The sequence below is a fragment of the Erpetoichthys calabaricus genome, chromosome 9 (assembly GCF_900747795.2).
Source record: "Erpetoichthys calabaricus chromosome 9, fErpCal1.3, whole genome shotgun sequence".
NCBI lineage: Eukaryota > Metazoa > Chordata > Cladistia > Polypteriformes > Polypteridae > Erpetoichthys > Erpetoichthys calabaricus.
Window position 1 is genome coordinate 163,454,789 of NC_041402.2, and position 22,637 is coordinate 163,477,425.

At 38.1% G+C, this 22,637-nt stretch overlaps 1 protein-coding gene across 1 annotated transcript; it reads right to left on the bottom strand.

The window, feature by feature from the left end:
• Window positions 1–5,405: 5,405 nt before the first annotated feature.
• On the bottom strand, window positions 5,406–21,750 carry LOC114657262 (ATP-sensitive inward rectifier potassium channel 1-like). The gene is made up of 2 exons (XM_028808984.2): window positions 21,615–21,750; window positions 5,406–7,650 (listed from the first exon to the last, which is right to left on the bottom strand). Exon 2 carries the CDS (start codon window positions 7,628–7,630, stop codon window positions 6,509–6,511), a length of 1,122 nt encoding a protein of 373 aa, XP_028664817.2. The 5' UTR covers window positions 7,631–7,650; window positions 21,615–21,750; the 3' UTR covers window positions 5,406–6,508.
• Between the last annotated feature and the right edge of the window lie 887 nt (window positions 21,751–22,637).

Consider the following 22,637-nt stretch of genomic DNA (forward strand, 5'->3'; position numbering starts at 1 on the left):
GGTCAGTATATGTGCAGCTCCTGGTGTGTCTCAGAAGATAACTGAAAGGAACCTCTCATCAGTAAGCGAACCGTTGTAAAGATAAGGCCGAAGCTTTGTTTACATGACCACTTTGTTCATTATGCTTTCATTTCCCATCTAATTAAATTTTTGTCAAGGGACTGATTTTATTCTTATGTTGATGTAACATGTAAAATTACAAATGAATGTTAGTCATCTTTGGTATAAAGCAGTAATAATAATCTTTTAGGCCATAATTATCTCCAGATTTTCTTAACCAAGGGAAGAATTATAAACCAAAGGGAAAAGATGATACGTTCCATATTCCTTGACTGATCTTCCAAAGATTATTTGTTCTTTTTTGTTCCTTGAAATAACATTCCTTTAACATTTAATCCTCGGAACAGAGGCTGTTAATCAAGAACGTCAGATTCCAATACATATATAATGCTCTTCACAGATCTGATAATTTCTTACATATATTATTATAAGAAATACACAGTTAACCCTTAAATCAATATTCAGTTTCATCGTAATGTTCATGATGTAGACAAGCCTTTGCTCAACTTTTTCCAACAGTATTTTGAGTCAAACATACTTGTGCTCCAATTTGTGCTTCTTTTCATTAATTACAATAAAAATACATCTTCTATGATTTTATATTTTAATATATTTAAACATTTGACCTTAACTGATTGCCCATCTAGTACTAATTACTCATAAATCTATCTTAACTGTACAAATAACACAGATTACCTACTGGTGTAGCCCTTTTCAGCATTCCATCGACCATGCAGGACAAAATTAATATTATTTTCTAGATTCCCCAATTGTCATTCTTATCCACTTTCTGCTGGCTTATTTTCTAATAGCTGCTAAGAAAACTTTAAGAATGATTTTTCTAAAGTTTTTAAATTTTAAATATTATCAAGCTGCCATAATTACTTGATAAGTTCAGTAAACATACACTATTGTTCAAAATTTTTAGAACAGCTTAGTTTTTCTTTGTATTAAATCCATTGAAATGCAATTAATGACCTAAATTGGTGAATAGGTAAGCAGTAAACTGCCAGAGGTTTAGATATAAAGTTTAGGTTACCAAAAACTGAAAAAAAGACAATTTCAGAATATTACAAATGGGCTTTCTTTAGGGAACAACTAATATTTTACAACCGACAGATGTTCTTCAGCAATTAAAGTAATTTAGACCTTGCAAGTTAAAGCAAACAATTTGCACAGGTGTCCCAATGTCTGTTGATTACTTACAAACCCTCTGTCTGTCTTAAAGCAGAGTTGGAACAGACTGCGTTACTTCCCCCTCCAAAGTACTACTTGGACAATATTCTAGGCATAATGGCTAGAACATGGCAGTTAACAAATGAAATGAAACAGAGCATTATTACCCTAGGAAGTCTAGGCCTTTCATTTAGAGAAATTGCAAAGTGTCAGTGAGTACAGTGGTGTCCTACACAATCCAAAGACAATTGGAAACTGGAAGAAACTCTGATAGGAAGATCTGACAGACCTTAAGTCATAACTCAATCAGAAGTCAAGTTTCTCAGGGTCGTGATAAGTGCAATGAGCATCCTTCATAGAGAGGAGGGTGGTTTCCCAATGTCCTGGCTAAAATACCCACCAAGGCCTGGTCATTCTGGTCCCCTAATCATCCTCTCCATACCTGGCTAATTGTCTCTCTTACCACTACACCACCTAATAGCTAATGTGTGGTGAATGTACTGGCGTAAAAATGGCTGCTATCACATCCTCCATGGGGATGCTGCATATTGGTGGGGACAGAAGCAGCTCCCCATGGACTATGTAAAGCACTTTGATTAGTGAGAAATGTGTTATATAAATGTCATTTCTTCTTCTGCTGCTGCTTTTTCAGATGACACCAAACATTTCAATGGAACCTCATTCTTTGGTCAGAAGTCCATCCCAGTAAAAGCTTATTCTCACAGTAACACTGTCAGACTCCATGTGATATCAAGAAAAAGGATGCACTGAGAGATGCATACAACCAAAAATTTAAAGTTAAAGAAAAGTAAGTCTAAACTTTATCAAGAAGAGCATGTGCCTCATACTTGTGCATATCAGAGATGTTTCAACAAGGAGAAGGTCAACTCACCTGTGCCTTTTCATAGACTGCCTCTAAATAGCCGAGTGGTAGCTCACCACTATGAATATCAGAGTAATGACAGGAGGAAGGTCTTCAATTCAAGTACTCGACCACATCTTCATACGTTTCACTTTTGTTTAAAAGATCGTTTTCTGGAAGCAGTTTATTTAACAATATTTAATTAAAAATACACGTGTTTGGAACAATGTGAGTAAACGACCGGATGAGCTAGCATATGGTTTATGTGATATGAGTGAGAAAAGTTTTTCATGGACTTTTTTGATATTGATTGTTGACATCCAGCATAGGTCACCAAATGCCCTATTATATTTTAAACATCGTTATCTCCATTTTGTATAAAAACATGAGATTGAAAAATTTTCCCATTTACCACTACAAACTACATGAGGTAAGCAGCACATAAAAAGGTGGAGTATTCCTTGAAGGACCAAACTAAGGTCAATGTTGAGAACCAAACAAAAAAAAATAAACTAGAATAATTTCCAAGGTTTGTTTTTCTTGATTGTTAGACAAGTAGTCCCTCACAAGGTCTTTCCATTAACAAATTAAAGTTGGTGAATGTGAGTAACCATTTTATATGGCATGTCTGTTGTGATGTCTTGGGTCAGGCGAAGGTGCATCACACATCTAGCATCCCACACACACATAAAATCCAGAAACAGGGTGACAACATACAAAGAAATACACAAAATAGTGATAACAATGGCATTTAAACCAAAAACTGATTGAAACAAAAAAGCATAATAAACTAAGAAAGTGTTTCTGACATTTTGAAGTGATATCTACTGTAAGTCCCCAAAATATAGAAAATCTATTAAAAATGTACAAAAATAAAATAAAAACAACTGTAAAAATGTGAATAACATAGGAGGTGATAGCCAGAGACGCCACCATGAAGACTAAGACCACTTCAAATGCAAGACTGGCAAGATCTGGGCGTACGGCCACAGTGGGTCATGTTATTCATATATTTGGGCTCCATAGAAGACGGCAAAATAAAATAAACTGTAAATATGTTAATTGTAGTTTGTATGTAACACTCAGACAAAGTATAAGATGGGTATATGGTCTAATGAGGTCAATATTGCCATTTTATGCTCCCACTGTTAACCACTGTACTGATTCATTTACTGTATGGTGAATTTGTTGTTCACACACGTTAGCTCCAAACTACAGAATATTCAAGTGGTCTTTCAAAATGATTGACTACCTAACGATTCAGGTATTTTTTAATTGAATATAAAATACATTTTTTCCACCCAAATAAATACATTTCTCCAACCTGTCCTGGCAATGTCAGACGACACACAGGCACTCACTTTGACAGGGAAGCAGTCCATAATAGACTGGAACTCACACTTTAATGCTAACAATTAACCTAAAGCCAGTAGTTTTCTCTTTTTGTGGTTTTCATAACATATACGTTTTCCGTGGTGGGCTTGTTAGCCCTGCTCACAACGCAGTGGGGTGGCGCCTTCATAGCTCTTCCGGATAGCTACCTTTATTTTTGGTGTATGGTCCCCAAGTCGACTGCTCCAACTTTAAAGTGCCAGAGTCTCAACTTTTATGCACTACTCCATGAAGGGGACATTGCTGCCCTTCCACCACAATAAGGTCAAGAGATGTGGACTTATTTCTTCCTGTAACATGAAGTGCTGTGAAAAATGTATTGGCCCATACAGGATAATGGTGTCTGGTAAATCTTAACCAATGCTGGGCTGTACAAACTGTATAAAGACCCCCAACCCCCACCAACTGTCATCAGATATAATGGATCAGCCACCTTGACAAAGGCCTAATGACAGGGTATCTGCAAAAGTCTTCCATAAAATATCAGGAGGGAAAAGACCCCCCTGGCCGACCACATAAGAGATGGTGATATGGAGGAGGATGTATGAAGGCTCAAGGTGTGATATTGAAGACGTCAAACAAAAAATTGAGACAGTTCGCAAAACTTGATAGAACAGGCCAGGGCTCTTTCAGGCCCATAGTGCCATGGCATAATGTAACTGTAATTAATGTAAAGCACAGGTGGTTGGGAACTTAGGAGAAAAAACACCATATCTGAAGAAAAGCCTATACAGATGTGAAGAGAACCAGTGCTAACTATTGCACCATTCTAACCTATAACTTTACAGCAAGTTTCTAACAAGAACCTCTTGAATATATATATCTTGGGATGTTATGCTCAAACTAGTTAATGCACTAGTGAGACTACATGTTGAGTGTTACATGCAGTTCTGGTCACCACACTACAAAATAACATAGCAGCACTTGAAGCTGTGAAGATAAGAGTGTCCAAGTGTATCCCAGGCCTTAAAGTTATGTCACAATCTGACAAACTCGAGAATTAAACCTGTTTAGTCCTAAGCAGAGAAAACCGCATGTAGACCTAAACCAGACCTTGATACAGGAGATCAGGCCAAATTCATTTTTTGCATTGGAGACTGAAACCAGGAAACACTTCTTTACACAAAGTGCTGTGGGAATCTGGAGAAAACTCTTGAGACATGAAGTTGAAGCAAAAACCCTCACAACCTTTAAGACGTATCTTCATGAGAAATTTGGACATCTTAGCTTTAGCTAAACAAATGAACTTGATAGACCAAATTGTTTCCTCTCTTTTGTCACATTTCTTATGTTCTTATTTGTGTATAGTCTGGTGGAATCTATGGAATTTTGTTATCAGATAGTCAGTATAGAGTTTTTCTGTTGATCAATGTCAGAAAATCTAAATTAAAAGCATTAAGAATGCATATTGCTTCAAAATCGTCTTCTTCATCGCCTTTCCCTATTTTAATATGCGGTCAATGTGCTTGATCAACCTTCTCCAAATAGCTCGGTCCTGCACCTCCCCCTCAGTCAGACCCTTTTCTTTCAAATCTTCTTTTACTTCATCCATCCACCTCCACTTTGGCCTCCCTCGCTTTCTCTTCCCTGTGCTTAAATTCCTCTCACTCTTTTGCCCACATATTCATTGTCTCTCCTCAGCACATGTCCATACCACTTCAACCTACTTTCCTATACTTAGATATTTCTCTTGTTTTTGTTGCACCTCTGATTGTCTCATTTAATTAATTCTTCAATCACACCAATACTCCTGATACCTTCTTCCAATTGTTCCATCCACACTGCACTCTATGGGTTATCTCAACCGCTAATTTTCCATCTTGGACTACCACTGATCCTAGATATTTAAAGGTATCCATTCATTTCAATAGCTCTGCCTTGCCTCAGCATAAAATGTGAAAAATCCAAAGTGGTGGATATTTTATAAGTGCTTTATCTCACCTGTTTAATTATATTTTACTTGTGCTATCTTCATATGTATTACAGTAGTTATTTTCCTTATGTTTCCCATGCTATGCTCTAGTGCTGCATATTTAGATTACTACCTCTTTAAAACATTTTTGCTCTGTAGGGACTCTGACTTCAGAAACAGCTTCAAGCAGTGCCTTACATAAGGAATTCTTAATCAGACACCTTTGTTTTTCAAACTTAGCTTTCAGGAAAAAAGGTATTAATCAAAACAGTCTTAAGAGTAATCCTGTGAGAGTTTAAATGAAACACCTTTTACATTCTTACAAAAACATATTCTTTTCATTACAATTTACAATGTAAGCTTCATCATTTTTAATAGACTTGCTGCTACTGCATCCTTAGGAGCATTATTATACAGGCATTGGCCGTGTTTGCTGATTTTAATAATATGAATGACTTGTTGAAACATTTCACCTGTTATTCTTAAACATTTTGCATTATTTTGGTCAGACAAACAGATCTCTTCAGGAAGAAACTGTGCAAAATGTGTCCAGAATGAAAGGAAACACCAAAAACAAGCACCTGCATGTGTTTTGTAAGCAAAATTCAAAAGAAACCTACTCTGTTAAAGAAAGCACATTTAGTGACCAGCATCCCCCAGGACTGATGGGAGTGAAATTAAATGCCAAGTCTAAAGAAAGTGAGATGCACTGATTTACAGATCTCAAAAATTTAAAAAATACACATTAAAAACAAATTGGAAAATATAATTTCAACAGTTTAGTGGCTGTTCCCTTATTTGAAAATGGTTTGTGTTCATCTTGGACAGTGTACCGATCAAATGAAGTGCTTGAAAAGCAGCATTCTATAACTTCCTTTTTATCCTCCAAATATTCATAATGAGAAATTTTGATGTAGTACAATGTTAAAGCAGAAATGCTAAAATTAGGCACTTCTGCTTGATGTGGCACTTTCTGACATCTAAAGGCTAGTATTCACTTCTTGCCGACTATTAAATAAAATTAAATTAAATTCATCCATCATCTACATCGCCTTCAGAAACAATACATCTGCTGGATAAGCCCTTTCTTCATGGTAATGTGTCCTTCACATTTTGGTGTCATCTGTACTTTCACTACTTTCTGCCATTTCAAAGCCTGGATTGTCATATCCTTTTCTCACTTTTGCTTTGGCTTCCTTCTCGTTGTACAAGCAGAAGGCACAATGGGGTGTAGGTGCCTGGATTGTCTTACTGAAGTTGCTGAAATCCACGCGGTACTTTCCTTCCTTTGTCTTAGAGACAATGGGAGCAAAGCGGTAACCCCATTGAATCTCTTCTGGAGTGTAGGACGTTCTTACCTGGCAGGTAGCACTAGTAGACTCCACTGTCCCATCTAGGAAGACTACCAGCTCAAAGTCTTGCTGATGAATAGTGTCCACTGACAGCTCAAAAAAAGGACTTGTCTTGTCAATTGTGTGGAAAATGGTTAATGGGCAAATGAAGAAAAGATTTTCATTGCCAGCATCCACTACAAAATCGATGTTAACCTGGTCCAGAATAATAGTTTCCCCTTCAGGTGTCACTGTGGTCTTCAGCAGCTTGCCATAAATGCGGCTTCCAATAAGAAGACTCTTACGTAGGTTGGCTACACGGATGAGAAGACAAAGTTTACCCCCTCGCTTGCCAATGACAGCAGTTTTACTAAAGGTTATCGTCTTGGCTCTCTTCTTGGACCTTGAAATCTTTGCCAGAATTGCACCGCACATGAAGGAATTAATAATGACCCCCAAGATAGACTGGACAACCAGGAGGAAGATAGCCATCCCACACTGTTCTGTCACACACCGGAAACCATACCCGATAGTTACCTGGGTTTCAAGTGAGAAGAGAAAAGCCGAGGTGAGTCCATTAATGTTTTCCACACATGGAGTGTGATTAATCGTCGGTCTAAATTCAGGAAGGTCTCTGTGTAAATAGGCCACTGCATACCACATCAGTCCAAAGAGGAACCAGCTACCCAAAAAGGCTGAAATAAAAATAGTCATCTTATATCTCCAGCGTAACTCAAGGATTGTTGTCCAGATGTCCATAATGAAAGCCATACGGTTTTGATCTTCCACATTGCCAAACTCAATATTGCAGTGGCCATCTTTAGAAACCAGCCGGGCCCTCCTGGGTTTACGTTCCGTGAGGTGGATAGCAAATCTCTTCCGGAGGTACTGGAACATTCCTCCAATTGGATTCCAGTCTGAAAATGAACATACAAATTGAAAATGGAGCAAATTGGACAGACACTGGGAAATATTTAATACTTGTATGATTTATTAACAATGATTACCATAGGTATGTGGTAGCAACACAGGAGACACTTTAAGCAGTAGTGACTGATCCTTGGTTTCCTTGCCCAACTGGGCTATATTTGTTTATCATTTGTGGGGAAAAAACGGCTCTAGTTGGTTGCATTTTTTGAAGTATTTTTTTATAAATAATGTGGTATTTTGGGCTATTTGTCAAATACTGCATTTTTACCATGTTTTTCAACCAGCTGGCAAATCTTCCCCTGCTATTTTCACTTTTATATGTTCTTTACCATTGTAAAATCTCTTACAGGGCCCCCCCATTGTGTGATGGTATATACTCTGAAATATCTCTGAGGGGACTTTGATGTGATGGTGTGTACCTAACCCTCTCACTACCCCCTGCTTTTAGGTGTGTCATTTTGTCAACTTCAGGCATTGGGCTATTTTATTGGGCAAATTTGCTATTTTTAAACTGTCTTTGGGCTGTAAACCTTTTAGGGACCTGGCAACCCCGACTTTAAAGCTGAGTTTGTAGCTGCCGATTACAAGACAATCCTGTGTTCTCACAATTCTTAAACCACACAATTAACAACATGTTGACAGCGTATGGGGTTGGGAATTATATGTTATTATAAGATTAAAATTATTATATTGACAGTATGTAGAGTGTTCATAGTTATCGTGACTTAAATTATTCAGAATGCCCCCAGGTCAGGACCCAGACTTGTGAACCCTGCCTTCAGCTACAAATTTCCTTGGGCCACAAGATTTAGAAATTTCCTGTGCGAAAAGCCTACTGATATAAAACAACTGCATATCTTTAAGATAATTTTGGATGTGTAATAATTTCTTGCCCTTTAACAACTCTATTAAAGAAAGTAATAACCGATGGGATTTCACCGGTTCATGAATTTTACAATACATTGCTAGTACATCACCAGCAATAAGCAAAACAATTTGTGCAAAACTGAATTTGCAGCAACTTGGCATTTTGTTTTGCAAAAAAGTTTGTAAAATAAATTGCATTTCATCTTAAATTTTGTGCCATTTGAGCTACATTCTGTGTTTGAAAATGTTCTCTAGAAACAAATGTGGTTGTTGTTGTTCTTATTGACACAAGAAGAAAGATGTTTAGTTCCTGTCTGGATGGATTTTCATGCATTAATTCCCCATGCTTCTGCATATCATTAAGTATTTGTGATGGCCAGTGTGATTTTCTAAACTGTGGTGTGCTGGTCTGGTAACATCTCTTCAAGAGATGCCCACCAAATCAACAGGCTAATTAAAAGGGGAGGCTTAGTTATGCGACACACTCTGGACAACATGGAGGTAGTAGTGAAGGAGAAGTTTAAAACAAAACTGAGTGCCATTATGCACAATGCTGCACATCCCCTCCTTGACACACTAACACTGAGAGTGTTTCAGCCAATGAGTAATTCAGCAAAAGTGTGTCCAGGAGAGGAGCTCCATTATAAAACAGCAATACATCTGCATAATGCTGCACTGGGACTGGGACTGCCAAGTCGGATCTTTACTTTTCTTTGAATTTTTTTAATTCCTTTTAAGTGTGTTTGTGTGTGGGCGTGTGTGTGTGTGTGTGTGCGCGCGTGTGCGTGCGTGTGTACGTGTGTGTGCGTGTGTGTGTGCGTGTGTGTGTGTGTGTATTAATTTATTTAATTACTTACTCACTTACTTATCTACCTATTTATGTATTTATTTATTCAAATAGCTTCTGTAAAAGCCAAAATTTCCCCTGGAGACAAATGAAGTTCTAGCTACATGTATATCTGTCTATCTATATCTGTATCTCTATCTATTTAAATAAACACCTCTAGTACAGAAAAAAATTACAGTAAGTGTGCATATCATCAGCTAGGAAAAGGAAGTTGTTAAATAATGACGAGGGGTTCACAGTGGAGGCTTTCTGTATAGTTAGTTTTACTATGGAGAACACACAGTACTGTGCATGATGGTGTGTTTTATTGTGTCTTCATATGGAAAACATACAACATATCACATTTTTAAAAAATGCACTGCACTCTTGCTTTAGGATGTGAATGAGAGGCATAAATAAAATTGGTTTTATCAGTTTCAAATGGATGGTTACACAGGTGCACAAAGGAGCACAGGGAGCAATATTAATTGTTTTCTAAACCCAAAGTCTCCTTAGTGAGTTTCTCATTTTGCAATTGTGAAATCACCTGTGAAACTAATTTTATGGAAAGTTTCACGTATACAGTATACAGGTATATGCCAATTAATGTCCATGACATGTTCTGTGAAATAGGGCATTATGCGATTTGGACGTTGTGTGTATGCCATATTATATACAATACTTAGCAGATATATGTGTTACTGTAATGTGTCTGTTTTGACTAAATGCAGAGAGGTGATGCTAGAATGCTCCAGAAATGCAGGATGTGCTGCCTGCAAGGTGAAGCATACACTGTTGTACAGAATACACTTTATTTGTAAGTAAGGAAAATCCATCCATCCATCCATTTTCCAACCCGCTGAATCCGAACACAGGGTCACGGGGGTCTGCTGGAGCCAATCCCAGCCAACACAGGGCACAAGGCAGGAAACAATCCAGGGCAGGGTGCCAACCCACCACAGGACACACACAAACACACCCACACACCAAGCACACACTAGGGCCAATTTAGAATCGCCAATCCACCTAACCTGCATGTCTTTGGACTGTGGGAGGAAACCGGAGCGCCCGGAGGAAACCCACGCAGACACGGGGAGAACATGCAAACTCCACGCAGGGAGGACCCGGGAAGCGAACCCGGGTCCCCAGGTCTCCCAACTGCGAGGCAGCAGCGCTACCCACTGCTCCACCGTGCCGCCCAAGTAAGGAAAATTCACATTAAAATAACAATACTAAGTACAGCACAATACTGGCAGTGTAATCACTTTGTATTACATCTGGTCACATGACCTTTCACATGAGATGCACTCGTTGCATGCAGAAAGGCTGTTGTGTTTGTAACATCTAGTTACATCCACCATGTCCCACTCTTCGATCAGGATTTCTGAACTCCATTATAACCTTATGGGAACACACAATTATATATGGAATGACACTGCCCAGATGGACACTATGTGGTGCATAATTACAATTAAAACTGAGATCAATATGCATTTGTTTGTAATCTGCACATTATGTTATTTTCTACATGATGGTAGATAGTCAATTGATTATCTGCATGTAGAAATTTAGTTACCTTAAATTACCAGTAATAAATTAAAGGTAAATTCTGTAAAATTTCTGTGAATGAGTACATACACTCTCACACAGGCATTTCATAAGCTTAAAAATGATGGTTCTTCAGTGGGATGTGTGGCTCCCCTTAAGACAATTGCTTGTCAAAGCTCCATTTCATTCTGGGAAGGGTTCTTTCCATATAAAGTTGGTTCCTTTTGTCTAATATGTAGAGAAAACCTAAATCTTTAATGTATCTAGCAGGAAATTAACCGATTAAGTAAACCTGGACTTGGCCTGTGGTTGTGAAGGTTGCAAGAATCCTTTTAAGATCATGAGCCATTGGTATTTCACAAATCTTTTACCATCTATTCATGAATGGAACCTGTTATGGATCTAAATAAATAAAAGTTCTTTCTGGAACCTTCATGTGGATGTGACTTTTGGGAACCAAAAATGGTTCCCCTATGGCATCACTCTGAAGAACCACTCCAGGACCTTTATTTTTAAGAGTGTAACACTTAACAGCTGCAGAGTCCAGAGTATGGCCCACTACAGTTTCAACATTCTTCCCATGTCTGCTTGACGTTTTGTTCACTGAAGACATGTTGTATTTGTGTTTCATAAGTTTTTCTCTGGGTATTTGGGTTATTCTCCCAGATTCCAAAGACATGCATGTGAGGTTAAATAGTCACTTTAAATTGTCCCTTTATGAGTGCCTTGTGGGTGTGCTCCATAATGTAGCAACCCTCCAGGCCCTTTCTGACCCTGATCTGAAGTAAACAAGTTGGATAATGGATAGCTTCGGCCTGATGCTCCCGTTTGCCATGAGATTCTTATCTGTGTCCATCTGCATTGCTTGCACTCACTCCTCCATTCTCTCCTGGCTTTTTGTGACATGCTGTGGTACAAGTGTACAATGTTAATATTATGCTGGCTAGTCTAAAACAGATAGGGGCGGGTTTCCACCAAATTAAAGATTCATAGCCTCATAACACTGATAGATAGATAGATAGATAGATAGATAGATAGATAGATAGATAGATAGATAGATAGATAGATAGATAGATAGATAGATAGATAGATAGATAGATAGATAGATAGATAGATAGATAGATAGATAGATAGATTGATTTGAAATCTGTTCAAAAAGACTGATACGTAATTAAATTAAAACATTAAGGACTTCCTATAATTAATAACCAAAGGTGAGGAAAACTGCAATGCTCCAAATTAAGTGCTGCACATTAAAAAATATAATTAAAATATTCAATCATTTGCTTACAAACTCACATGGTGAAAGTTCAGATGTTTTATTTTCCCCTCCCAGTTTTTTTACCTGCCCAAGCAAGTACTGGCCCGGGCACTGGATCTCAGCAGGCAGCATAAAAACGCAGTGGCAGCAGCATTCCACTGAGCACGAGACACATTATTGGGAAAGATATTAGGAATGCTTCTGAACCGTAACTCACTCAGGTCGACATTTTCATAATAAAACTAATGGAGCATGACTTGCGATCTGAGTGAAACAAGCAAACAGCGTCATTGAAGAACAGGCACAAATTAGATAAAATAAAGCTTTCTTGAAAAATCAAAAAAACATATATGTAGATTTAAATGAAAAAAAATGTTAAAAATCTATTGAACATACCTGTTAGCTGAGAGCACAGTGTCTCCCTTTCTTTCTTTCTTTCTTTCTTTCTTTCTTTCTTTCTTTCTTTCTTTCTTTCTTTCTTTCTTTCTTTCCAAGTTGCACTATGAGTGCTGTAGAATTAATCCTCAGTAAAATTCTTTAAGCTAGTGCACATGTCGGAGTTTAAACACCCCACAACAGAATGACAAGCCTTGTTTGAAATGTGTCGCGCTGAGTGCCAGATTATAGGCCTCTGGAGAGAGCCCCCAAATACAGCATCCACCTCCACCCCAGCCCCCTTCTCCCAAGTTCTGATATCCTTTCCAAGTCTCTTTGAACATGAGGACTGAGAAATGCAACAGAGTTCAGGTAAGCAGGTGGTTAACTCCAGAAAATCATTAGCTGCTCATGGTGAAGTTGAACAAGTGGTCTAAAGTCCTCCCCTTTAAGACACACACATGTTTGTGCAGCTCTACTTTGTAAGAACTTCTCATTTCTACGCATTTAGTAACTCCTCCCAAACCAAACTCCACATTAGTTCCATAGCAAAGTCAACTAGTTGCTTCCTGTATCAGCATTTTCTCAAAATATATTTTCACAGTAATTGATTATGCAGGTACTCAAGCACATAAACAGACTCACAAGACATCCTGAATCCATGGCAAAAGTGCGGCCTTCAATGCCATGACTCGTGTAAGTGTGCCTCTGATCTGGTAGGTTGTCTTTATTTATTTTCTGGACTCTTAGTAATATTCAATATCTAAGATACTAAACAAGGTGAAAAAGTGACAGGTGTTTATATATACTGCATAAATCAAGCTAAGAACAAGAATTCTTAAAGAAAGTTTACTGATAAATGAAAGAAAGACCACACTGGCTCATTATTTAAGAATGATTGATTGAAATGTAGGTGAGCACAAGGCAGGGAAAAGCAGATGGTGGTGCAAGGCTTACTGAAGCTACCTCAGAGATATAATCTTCTGGTTTTGAATCCTGCACCAACGTATGGACTACCTAGACTTTGCAAGAACTTTGTTAATTTCCCTGTCTCTCCATAGGTTTTCCCTTGGTATGTGACTGGGTTTGTGCCTTATCTTTGATACTGAACAAATAGGCATCAGTTGCCTATCACTCTAAAGTGTATTTAGTGGATATAATATAATATAATATAATATAATATAATATAATATAATATAATATAATATAATATAATATAATATAATATAATATAATATATAGGCACATGGTAGTGGTGTGTCCCCAAGGATCCAGCATCCTAGATTCTAAACACATGTCCTGAAATTGTTCAGTGTCTGTGTGGGATTTGCACATTCCCACCATGACTTGATGGGTTTTCCTCCTACTTTCCCAAGGGAGAATTAGATTGATTAGTGATTCCAAATTAGCTCTTTTGTGAATGTGGCTGTGTCTAATGGACTGACCCTCTGCCTGAGATTGTGTTCTGCCTTGCTCTCTATGACAATGATTTGGTTTTGGTATGAGTGGAGATAATATGATGTAATAAAATACAGAAAGGCAAGTTGTTCTGTAGTTACTATACCTGTCTCATCTATAGTATTTGAAATTGCTCAGTACAATTTTCATCTGTTGACCAGGCTTTTGAAGGAGGCACACTGTCTGTTGCATCATCATACTAGCCACATATTCTTTTGAAGATATGTAATATAATACATTTTAACATATTTGACATTTGATATATCTTACCATGTACCTTCAGATCCTTTCCTCAGTATCCTTGTGTGTCTGAACCCAGTGCTCTCTGTCTCAGGTGCATTCCTGTATTGCTTGCTTCTCAGACTCTGTCATTTCGAGTCGCATTACTTGCCTGCTGTCAAGATCTACCAGTGATAGATGGACCCCCCCCCCCATTTTCTGCTATGAAAACATCATTCATATTCTTGGGAATATGTCCAGTCTTTGAAGACAACTCTCAGCATGCCATACATGTCTTTATTCTTCCACGTGTGCCTCAACATCTCTTGCCTGACACTTCCTTTGTCGATCGTGTCACCAAAGCCAAACTTATCCATCAGACCAATGCCAAACCAACTAATCAGAATGCTTGGAAGAATTGTCTCACTGACACGCACACGCACACGCACACACACGCACACACACACACACACACACACACACACACAGTAGCCTTAAATTATATAGTCGATTGATTATGTCTCTAGCCTTACCCACTTCTGTGTCTTTAGGAGCTGGCGAGAATCCTAGAACATTTGGGCACCAAGAAGGAACAAAAACTGGATGTGTCACCTGTCCTTCTCACCCTTACACTCACTAAACCAGGTCAATTTACAATTGCCAATTAACCTAACATAAATATCTTTAGGGGTAATCGGAGTGAAATCCATCTATGCACAGAGAGAACGTGCAAACTCTATGCAAACAGCCCAATAGTCACAATATAAATTTTCCCACATTAATCTAGATATCTAAAGAGAGAGATACCTTTTAAAAGCACCATATTAGAGAGACACTAGGCACTAAATTAGATGCGGTCTCCATACTGCAAGGCAGCAGCGCTACCACTGCACCATCATGCTGCCCATATTATATTATATTATATTATATTATATTATATTATATTATATTATATTATATTATATTATATTATATTATATTATATTATATTATATTATATTATATTATATTATAGTCAAATCTATTAAATACATTTTAAAGAGATAGGCAACTGATGCCTATTTGTTCAGTATCAAGCACAAGACACAAATCCACTCACACATCCAGGGTAAACCTATGCAGAGACAGGGAAATTTACAAAGTTCTTGCAAAGTCTATGTAGTCCATAAATTGGTGCAGGATTCAAACCCAGAAGATTATTTCTGTGAGGTAGCTTCAGTAAGCCTTGCACCAACTTGCTGTCCATGATCCAATTCAACCTAATTCTTTGCCTGAGATTTTTTCCGATAAGACACCTACATCTGAAGTCAAGATCTGGTGATCCCTGAATGATTAGTGGCCATGCTTCCCAGTTTCTGAGTCAGCTCTCTGAAAGCCAGCAAGGCATGTCGGTGTCCACCTGACAAGCAGGCAGCCTAGACCTAAGGCACACAAAGTCATTCATCCTTTCAAAGTCGACATCATGACACAGCTCTTGAAAAACAATCATAAAACAGTGAGCTTTTAATGTAGTATATGAATATAATTAAATGAAGAAGGGGAGGAAGGTACCTGAAAAGTATAAATAAAAGATAAATAATACAGCTATTTTGAACTATACAACACGCTCGGTCTCATTCACTGAACTAATTTTCCAAACGGGAAGTAAAAGAACAGCAAATACTGGCAGTAGCCATACACTGCACTCTTGCCCTAAATTGTGCTGTGTTACCATAGCTGGCCATTTGTAGAAAGAGTTTTAGTCAGTCCTTACATGCACATGGTGGAATAACAATCTCAATTATAAAGACATAGATGATCCTCCACTTTCAGAGCCTTCAATACATTTCTTGTTTTAATACTGTATACCTTCAAGTGTTTACAATAAAACATTAATAGATAAAAAGCAACTTTTGGCAAATCCAGGAGTCTTTAATAGCAATATTGTAAGCAAAAATAAGTGACAGAAAATCCCCTAGCCATATTTTTTTTGGCCTTCCAAATTTTCTGTTATGAAAAAAGGTAAATTTATCAACTAACCCTAAAGCAAACCTACGCTTTTAAAAGGACAACATACTGTGTGCAGTATATGCATGTATGAAAGAAGACATAAAGTTGTGTGATTTATTTGTATGATTTATTCTGTGAGTGACTTCTCAAATGCAGAAACCTATGCACCTGAATGGTTCTCATTTTTTTTTTTGTTTATTGATAACTTTAATCAAAGTGTGTTTCACTTAAAGCCATCTGTTACTCAGTTCTTGCTATGAAGTTACCAATACGGGGGCCAACAAGTAAGACCTGCCATCCCTATTGTGTAAAGATTATATTATTGTATCATGTTTACAGGATACTAACTCTTGGAACAGCATGGAAGCTTTAGAACATGTCAATAACATACATCTATCCAAGCATGTGATTTTTTTTTTTTTGAAAAAGCAAATAAATGCATGCAAAGTACAGGCCTGTGTGCAATTACCAAATTTGACAGGATTTCTCCTATACTTGATCACAATCTCTGCCTCCAGTTTATGCACCAGTCATTTAATCTATCGTGTCAAAAGATCAGATAAAGCATTGATCCGAGGAACTTGTATTTAAATGTCTATGTATAATTGTGGTAGTTAATTAGTACATTGCATGGTTTTCTCTGTTTGAGTACACTGTCTTGACCTTTTTCACTATGTGTATACTGTGAGCCCTGAGCTTCATCATTTGGATGGAATGACACCCGATGCACTGCCATCTTGCATTCTCCTTAACCCAGAAATTATTCCAATTTCTTCTCACTTTTATACTCCATCTATTCTTTGGTTTTAAGCTACAGTATATACTACATTCACACAACCACCCATCTATCCACTTACTGCATCTAATTATTTTCCATGTTAGCATTTTGGAGTGGCATAGCCTTTCCAGGGAGCGCAAAGTACAAGTGACAACCATCACTTAAATCCACCTTCCCTCATACAAGGCCAAATTGAAATCTACAGTTAACAAAATTGTTATGTCTTTGGGATGTGGGAGGTAAAAAAACTACTGTACATAGATACGAGGAAAAAATATGAACTCCACGCAGACTGCAACTGAGAACAGAATCAGTGTGGCAGACACACTAAACATCTTATCACAGCATTGTCACCTCACATATTATATTATATTATATTATATTATATTATATTATATTATATTATATTATATTATATTATATTATATTATATTATATTATATTAGGGGGTTCCGCCCCCGGCTCGCTTCGCTTGCCAACCCCTGGTGTTGGGTAACCCGAAATACATTGATGTATGTATGAGATATATTGGAGTGTAAAGGTGTAGATGACGAACAAAGGAAGTAAAGAACCCATAGCATGGCACATTAGAAAGATGTATTGGAATATTTCTTTATACACAACATTTGTAGTAAAGATGGTGTGTTGTCTTTGAATGAGTTTTCCTTGGTATGGAGTATCTATAACTTTAATTTAATGTCAGATGAACGCCGAACTCTTGAGAAGGCAACATAAAGTTGTCCATGTCCAAGTACAGGCTCAGAGAGGTATATGCCAACTCTGTCCATGGTTTGTCCTTGGGACTTGTTGATTGTCATGGCAAATGCAAGTTTAATGGGAAATTGGCGTCGTTTAAGTGTAAAAGGTAATTCCAGGTCAGAACTTGTCTGCTTCTGCTTTTGTATTGGCCTCTCTTTCAACCTCATGTAGCATTTTTATAGGTTGATAGATTGCGTTATCTGGATCTAACACGTAGATTTGTGCATATTTGCGTTCGTGATTTGGTTGAGGGTGCACTGTTCCAATCCAATGTAATATTTGTCCACATACGCGAAAGCAGTATGGGTCATTGTCAGCTGGTGGCCTGATATTTACCCTGGTAGATGCAAAAGCAAATGAACTATCATAGGATCTAATGCAGTCCATAAAGTTTTTACTTTCGGGTACATTGTTAGTTAGAAGCTTCCGTAGATATTCAGGATATTCATTTAAAGGAGGCAGTCTAACCTGACCCTTTTGACAACAACGTGTAAACTTATTAGTTGTATTGCCAGTTGTTTCTTCAGGGAAGTTAAGTGAATGACAATGACAGCAAATGATATTCATTAATCCTAATGAATGTTCACTAATAGTGGACTCATTACAGAATGCGTTGTCAGCTAATTGGCGGAATTGTTTAGCAGCTGTTTGTCGTTCCTTTCTTTGCCGTTTATCTAATGACTCTGCTGTTTGAGAGGCGCGTTGTAGGCGCCTGCGTTCATTAATTGTATTCAGGCGGGCTCACTTCTGTATGTCCATTAGTTGAGATGTTTCGTTTTGGAGCCGTGACTCCTTTGGTTGCGTTGTTTGAGAAGCGCATTGTAGGCACCTGCGTTCATTTTTTTTATCCAGGCGGGCTCGTTTTTGTAGCCCCGTCAGTCGAGCTCTTTCTTTTTGAAGCCGTGCCTGCTTTGCTTGCAGCATTTCAGATGCGCGCTGTAGGCGCCTGCGTTCATTGATTTTATCCAGGCGGGTGGTTGTGCTGTTAATAATGCATCACTGTAATGTGATTCAGATATGCTATATGGTTTGTACGTGTGAGGATGCCGTACGTTTAATACGGAGAGTTCGTTTATTCTTATTACCCAGACCATGCTGTGTAGTGTGGACGTTTAGTTCAGAAGCGTGTTGTAGGTGCCTGCGCCTTTTGTACTTTCTCGCGCCTTCCGTACTATCTTGGTGGACCTTTGTGGACTCCGTAGCATCTTCCGTTTGACTCTGGGGTGCAGTGCAGAATCATCTTTTCTGTGTGGCGTTAGTTGAGCTATTTCGTTTTTGAGCCGTGACTCCTTCGTTAGTTGAGCTCTTTCGTGTTTGAGCCGTGACTCCTTCATTCGCGGTGGATCACACTTCGCTTGCGGTTTATGAGACGCGCGCTGTAGGCGCCTGCGCACTATTTCTCCTGCGTCCATCGGCGTGTACCTGGGTCCATGCCTTCCGGTTTACCATTCTCGGTTAGTAATATGGATTATATTACATTATATTAGCTGTCCCCCGCGGCTTTGCCCCCGTAGTAGTGAAACAGGACAGTGAGCAGGACCCTGCCCGGCTCCCCACTCCTGACGTCACACTTCCCCCTCCCCTTGGTCCGCAGCCTCTGTCTCGGATTAGCGCAAATATATCGCTCCTGCAATCGAACTATGATTCTTAGTGCAATGAGAGTCTCAAAAGTCGTACAATCAACCTGAATGTCAAAGCAAATTATAGAAAAAAGTCCAATCTAAATCTGTTAAGTAGTTCTCTCATTCTTTAGCTAAGTGGAGGTAAGGAACACCCTGAGGCTGGTGCATGAGTGAGGAGGGTACCCCCCACCCCCCCTTCCCCTTGGCCTGCTGCATCTCACTTGCATTAGCACAAATAAATCGGTACCACAAGCAAACTATGATACATAGCACAATGAGAGAAGTCCGCAAAATCAACCGGAATGTTCAAGCAAATTATAGAAAAAGCATGATCTAAATCCATTCTTTCATGAAAAGCGGACAGACAGACAGACAGACAGACAGACATTGGATATTATATTATATTATATTATATTATATTATATTATATTATATTATATTATATTAGGGGTGTTCAAAAAGTTTCCACACTTTTTTAACTCTATTTATTAAGAATTTCAAAAACAAATTACATCACTTTTCTACATACTCACTTGCATTTGTGATGCAATTTTCCCGGCATTATACCAAGTTTTTAATGCCCAATTACTACTCCTCCCGCCTTCACCATTTCCAACGAAGATATAAAAGTGCAGAAACTTTTTGAACGTCCTTCATATTATATTATACATTATATTGTAAGAACTGCTTAATCCATTTCAGGGTTACAGGAAGCCAAAGTTTGTCCCCACTCATTCACATATCAACACTCACAGGATCAGTTCACCTAATTTGCATGTCTTTAGGTAGGCAAAGAAAAATCCACACAGACATGGAAGGAACTGTGGAAACTCTACCCAGAGAGTATAAGAGTTCAGTGTTAGCCACTACAACACCGTGTGAAACCTCCTATTTGATATTATATTTTTCCATTCAGTTTCTTATCCTGCTTATCCAGGGCAGGGTCACAGGTAACCTTGAACTGATGTTGCTCACCCCGCTTTACAAGATTCAAGTTCATTTATACCAAAAACGGTGTTATGAATAACATCTATCCATGATCCTAATCTGCTTATTAAATCAGAGGTGAGAGGGTGCTAAGAAGGCCAGAGCCTATTCTGCCAAACTTCAGCAGATGGTAGAAGACAACCGTGGATGGGATAGAAGTCAATAATGGGAGACATATATACAGAATTACTCACACTGTCCCATGACCAAATTGCCAGGTAAACTAAGGTTCACTCCTATGAGAGGAAAACATATTACCAGAGAATAAACTTACTAACACAGAGAGAATGCGCAGATTCAATGGCACTCAGATCCTGGAAATGCGAGCACCGCTCCACTGTGCCAGAATTTAAATAACATAAGGGGTGTGAATGGATTGAATTTACTCAGTAAGTCAATCTTAATTTGACAGGACACTCTTCAGAAGATTCCAAAACACGTCAGCCTTAAACACTCACACACACACACTACACAACAAAAGGGAAATTTTCATTATTGATGGGGTGACAAGAAGTAGCATTTTTTAGTCAAAATCTAAGATATCAGCTCTAAATTTTAATTTGTTTTATATTTTCAGGGTTGTTAATTTCTTAATCAACATTGCACTTCACACATTTTTGCTAGTTTAGCTGGACTACATTTAATCAGCAATCATATCAGTTCTATTCAAAACAGAAAAAAAATCTCACAAATCAGATATCCCATAATGGCAACTATGTCAGCCACCCTCTAGTATGTTCTCTTCTCAAATGCCCCTCCAAAAATCAAACAGGTGGAATCTAACTTCATGCATGTTTTCCAGCACTCCATGAAAGTCAAACCCAAAACCTGTGGGGTGTCTCCTGTATCCCAAAATGTCACTTGTTTATTTCTCCCCTTATTTACAATACTTTGTTTTGTAATCCTGAACTGTACATTGAAAAACAAAATTAAAAATCTATCTATCTATCTATCTATCTATCTATCTATCTATCTATCTATCTATCTATCTATCTATCTATCTATCTATCTATCTATCTAATCAGCGAGACAGAGAGAGAGAGTTTTTCTTCATATATATTACTGCCTTTCTAGCTGCCATATATACATATAGCATTGGGTACAATGCAGGCAATAACCCCGGACAAAGTACTAGTCTATTCCAGTGTTTTTAAATGAGAAATGTTTATCTAGATTAACCATTTAGCTTTGTTTTTGCCTTTTTATTTATTTAAATCTAAACAAGAAGTGATCTTAAAAAGCAACCTTACTAATCTCCTTACCTTCTTCTGAAGAAATCCCAGGATGGAAATAGCAGCTTCACTGTAAATGTTCAATGTACAGACTGTACTACCAGCCAAAAGTCACCTCCTGTTTGCAGAGACCAATTAAAAAGATTTCCAATTAAATGTCACAAAGTATTTTGCCCAGAGGAAACATGGAACAAAAGCTGATGGGACTGGAAATGGCCAGAACCAGTTAAAGCATGAAGGTGCATTTCAGTTCTTCATTATCCTCAAAAGAGTGCAAATTCAACCTTGGGTCTTTATACACATGGAAAAATGGTTTAAATGGTGAGAAAGACAATTTTAACATTTCACGTGGTATGGGTAGAGCAATGAAGTAAATCCTCAGCCTTATTTTACAAAATTAAAATTGTATTGTGCTACACTTTTAAAAGCAGTGTTATTAAAAGTAACCTTAAAAATATGTTTTTTCATGTTATCTGATAGAGAAAAATGAAAATGAAACGTTCAGTGACTGAAACAGATCTAAAATGTTTCTTCTTCAACATTTCAAAATTCAATATTTAGCCTAAATGCATGTTTGCCTTGTTTTTAAAATGTGCAACAGAGCTGCTCATATACAATAGGGTCTTAGATAGATAGATCTGAAATGTGTTATGTCATTTTCTAACACACTTAATCTTGGCCAGGGTCACAGGGGGATCTGGGCTGGAGCTTTTCCCAGCTAGCACAGGGTGCAAGTTCATCGCATCCTAACATAAATATCTTTAGGGGTAATCGGAGGGAAATCCATCTATGCACAGAGAGAACGTGAAAACTCTACACAAGCAGCCCAGTGAAGGAGCAGATACAACACAATCATTTCTATATTATATTACAGTATATTATATTATATTATCCATCCATCCATTATCCAACTCGCTATATCCTAACTACAGGGTCACGGGGGTCTGCTGGAGCCAATCCCAGCCAACACAGGGCGCAAGGCAGGACATAAACCCCCAGCAGGGCGCCAGCCCACCGCAGGGCACACGCACACACACACCCACACACCAGGGA

What these genes read in the sequence shown, in the direction of transcription:
- LOC114657262 (XM_028808984.2), bottom strand. Translation starts at nt 7,630, where the DNA reads ATGTTCCAGTACCTCCGGAAGAGATTTGCTATCCACCTCACGGAACGT.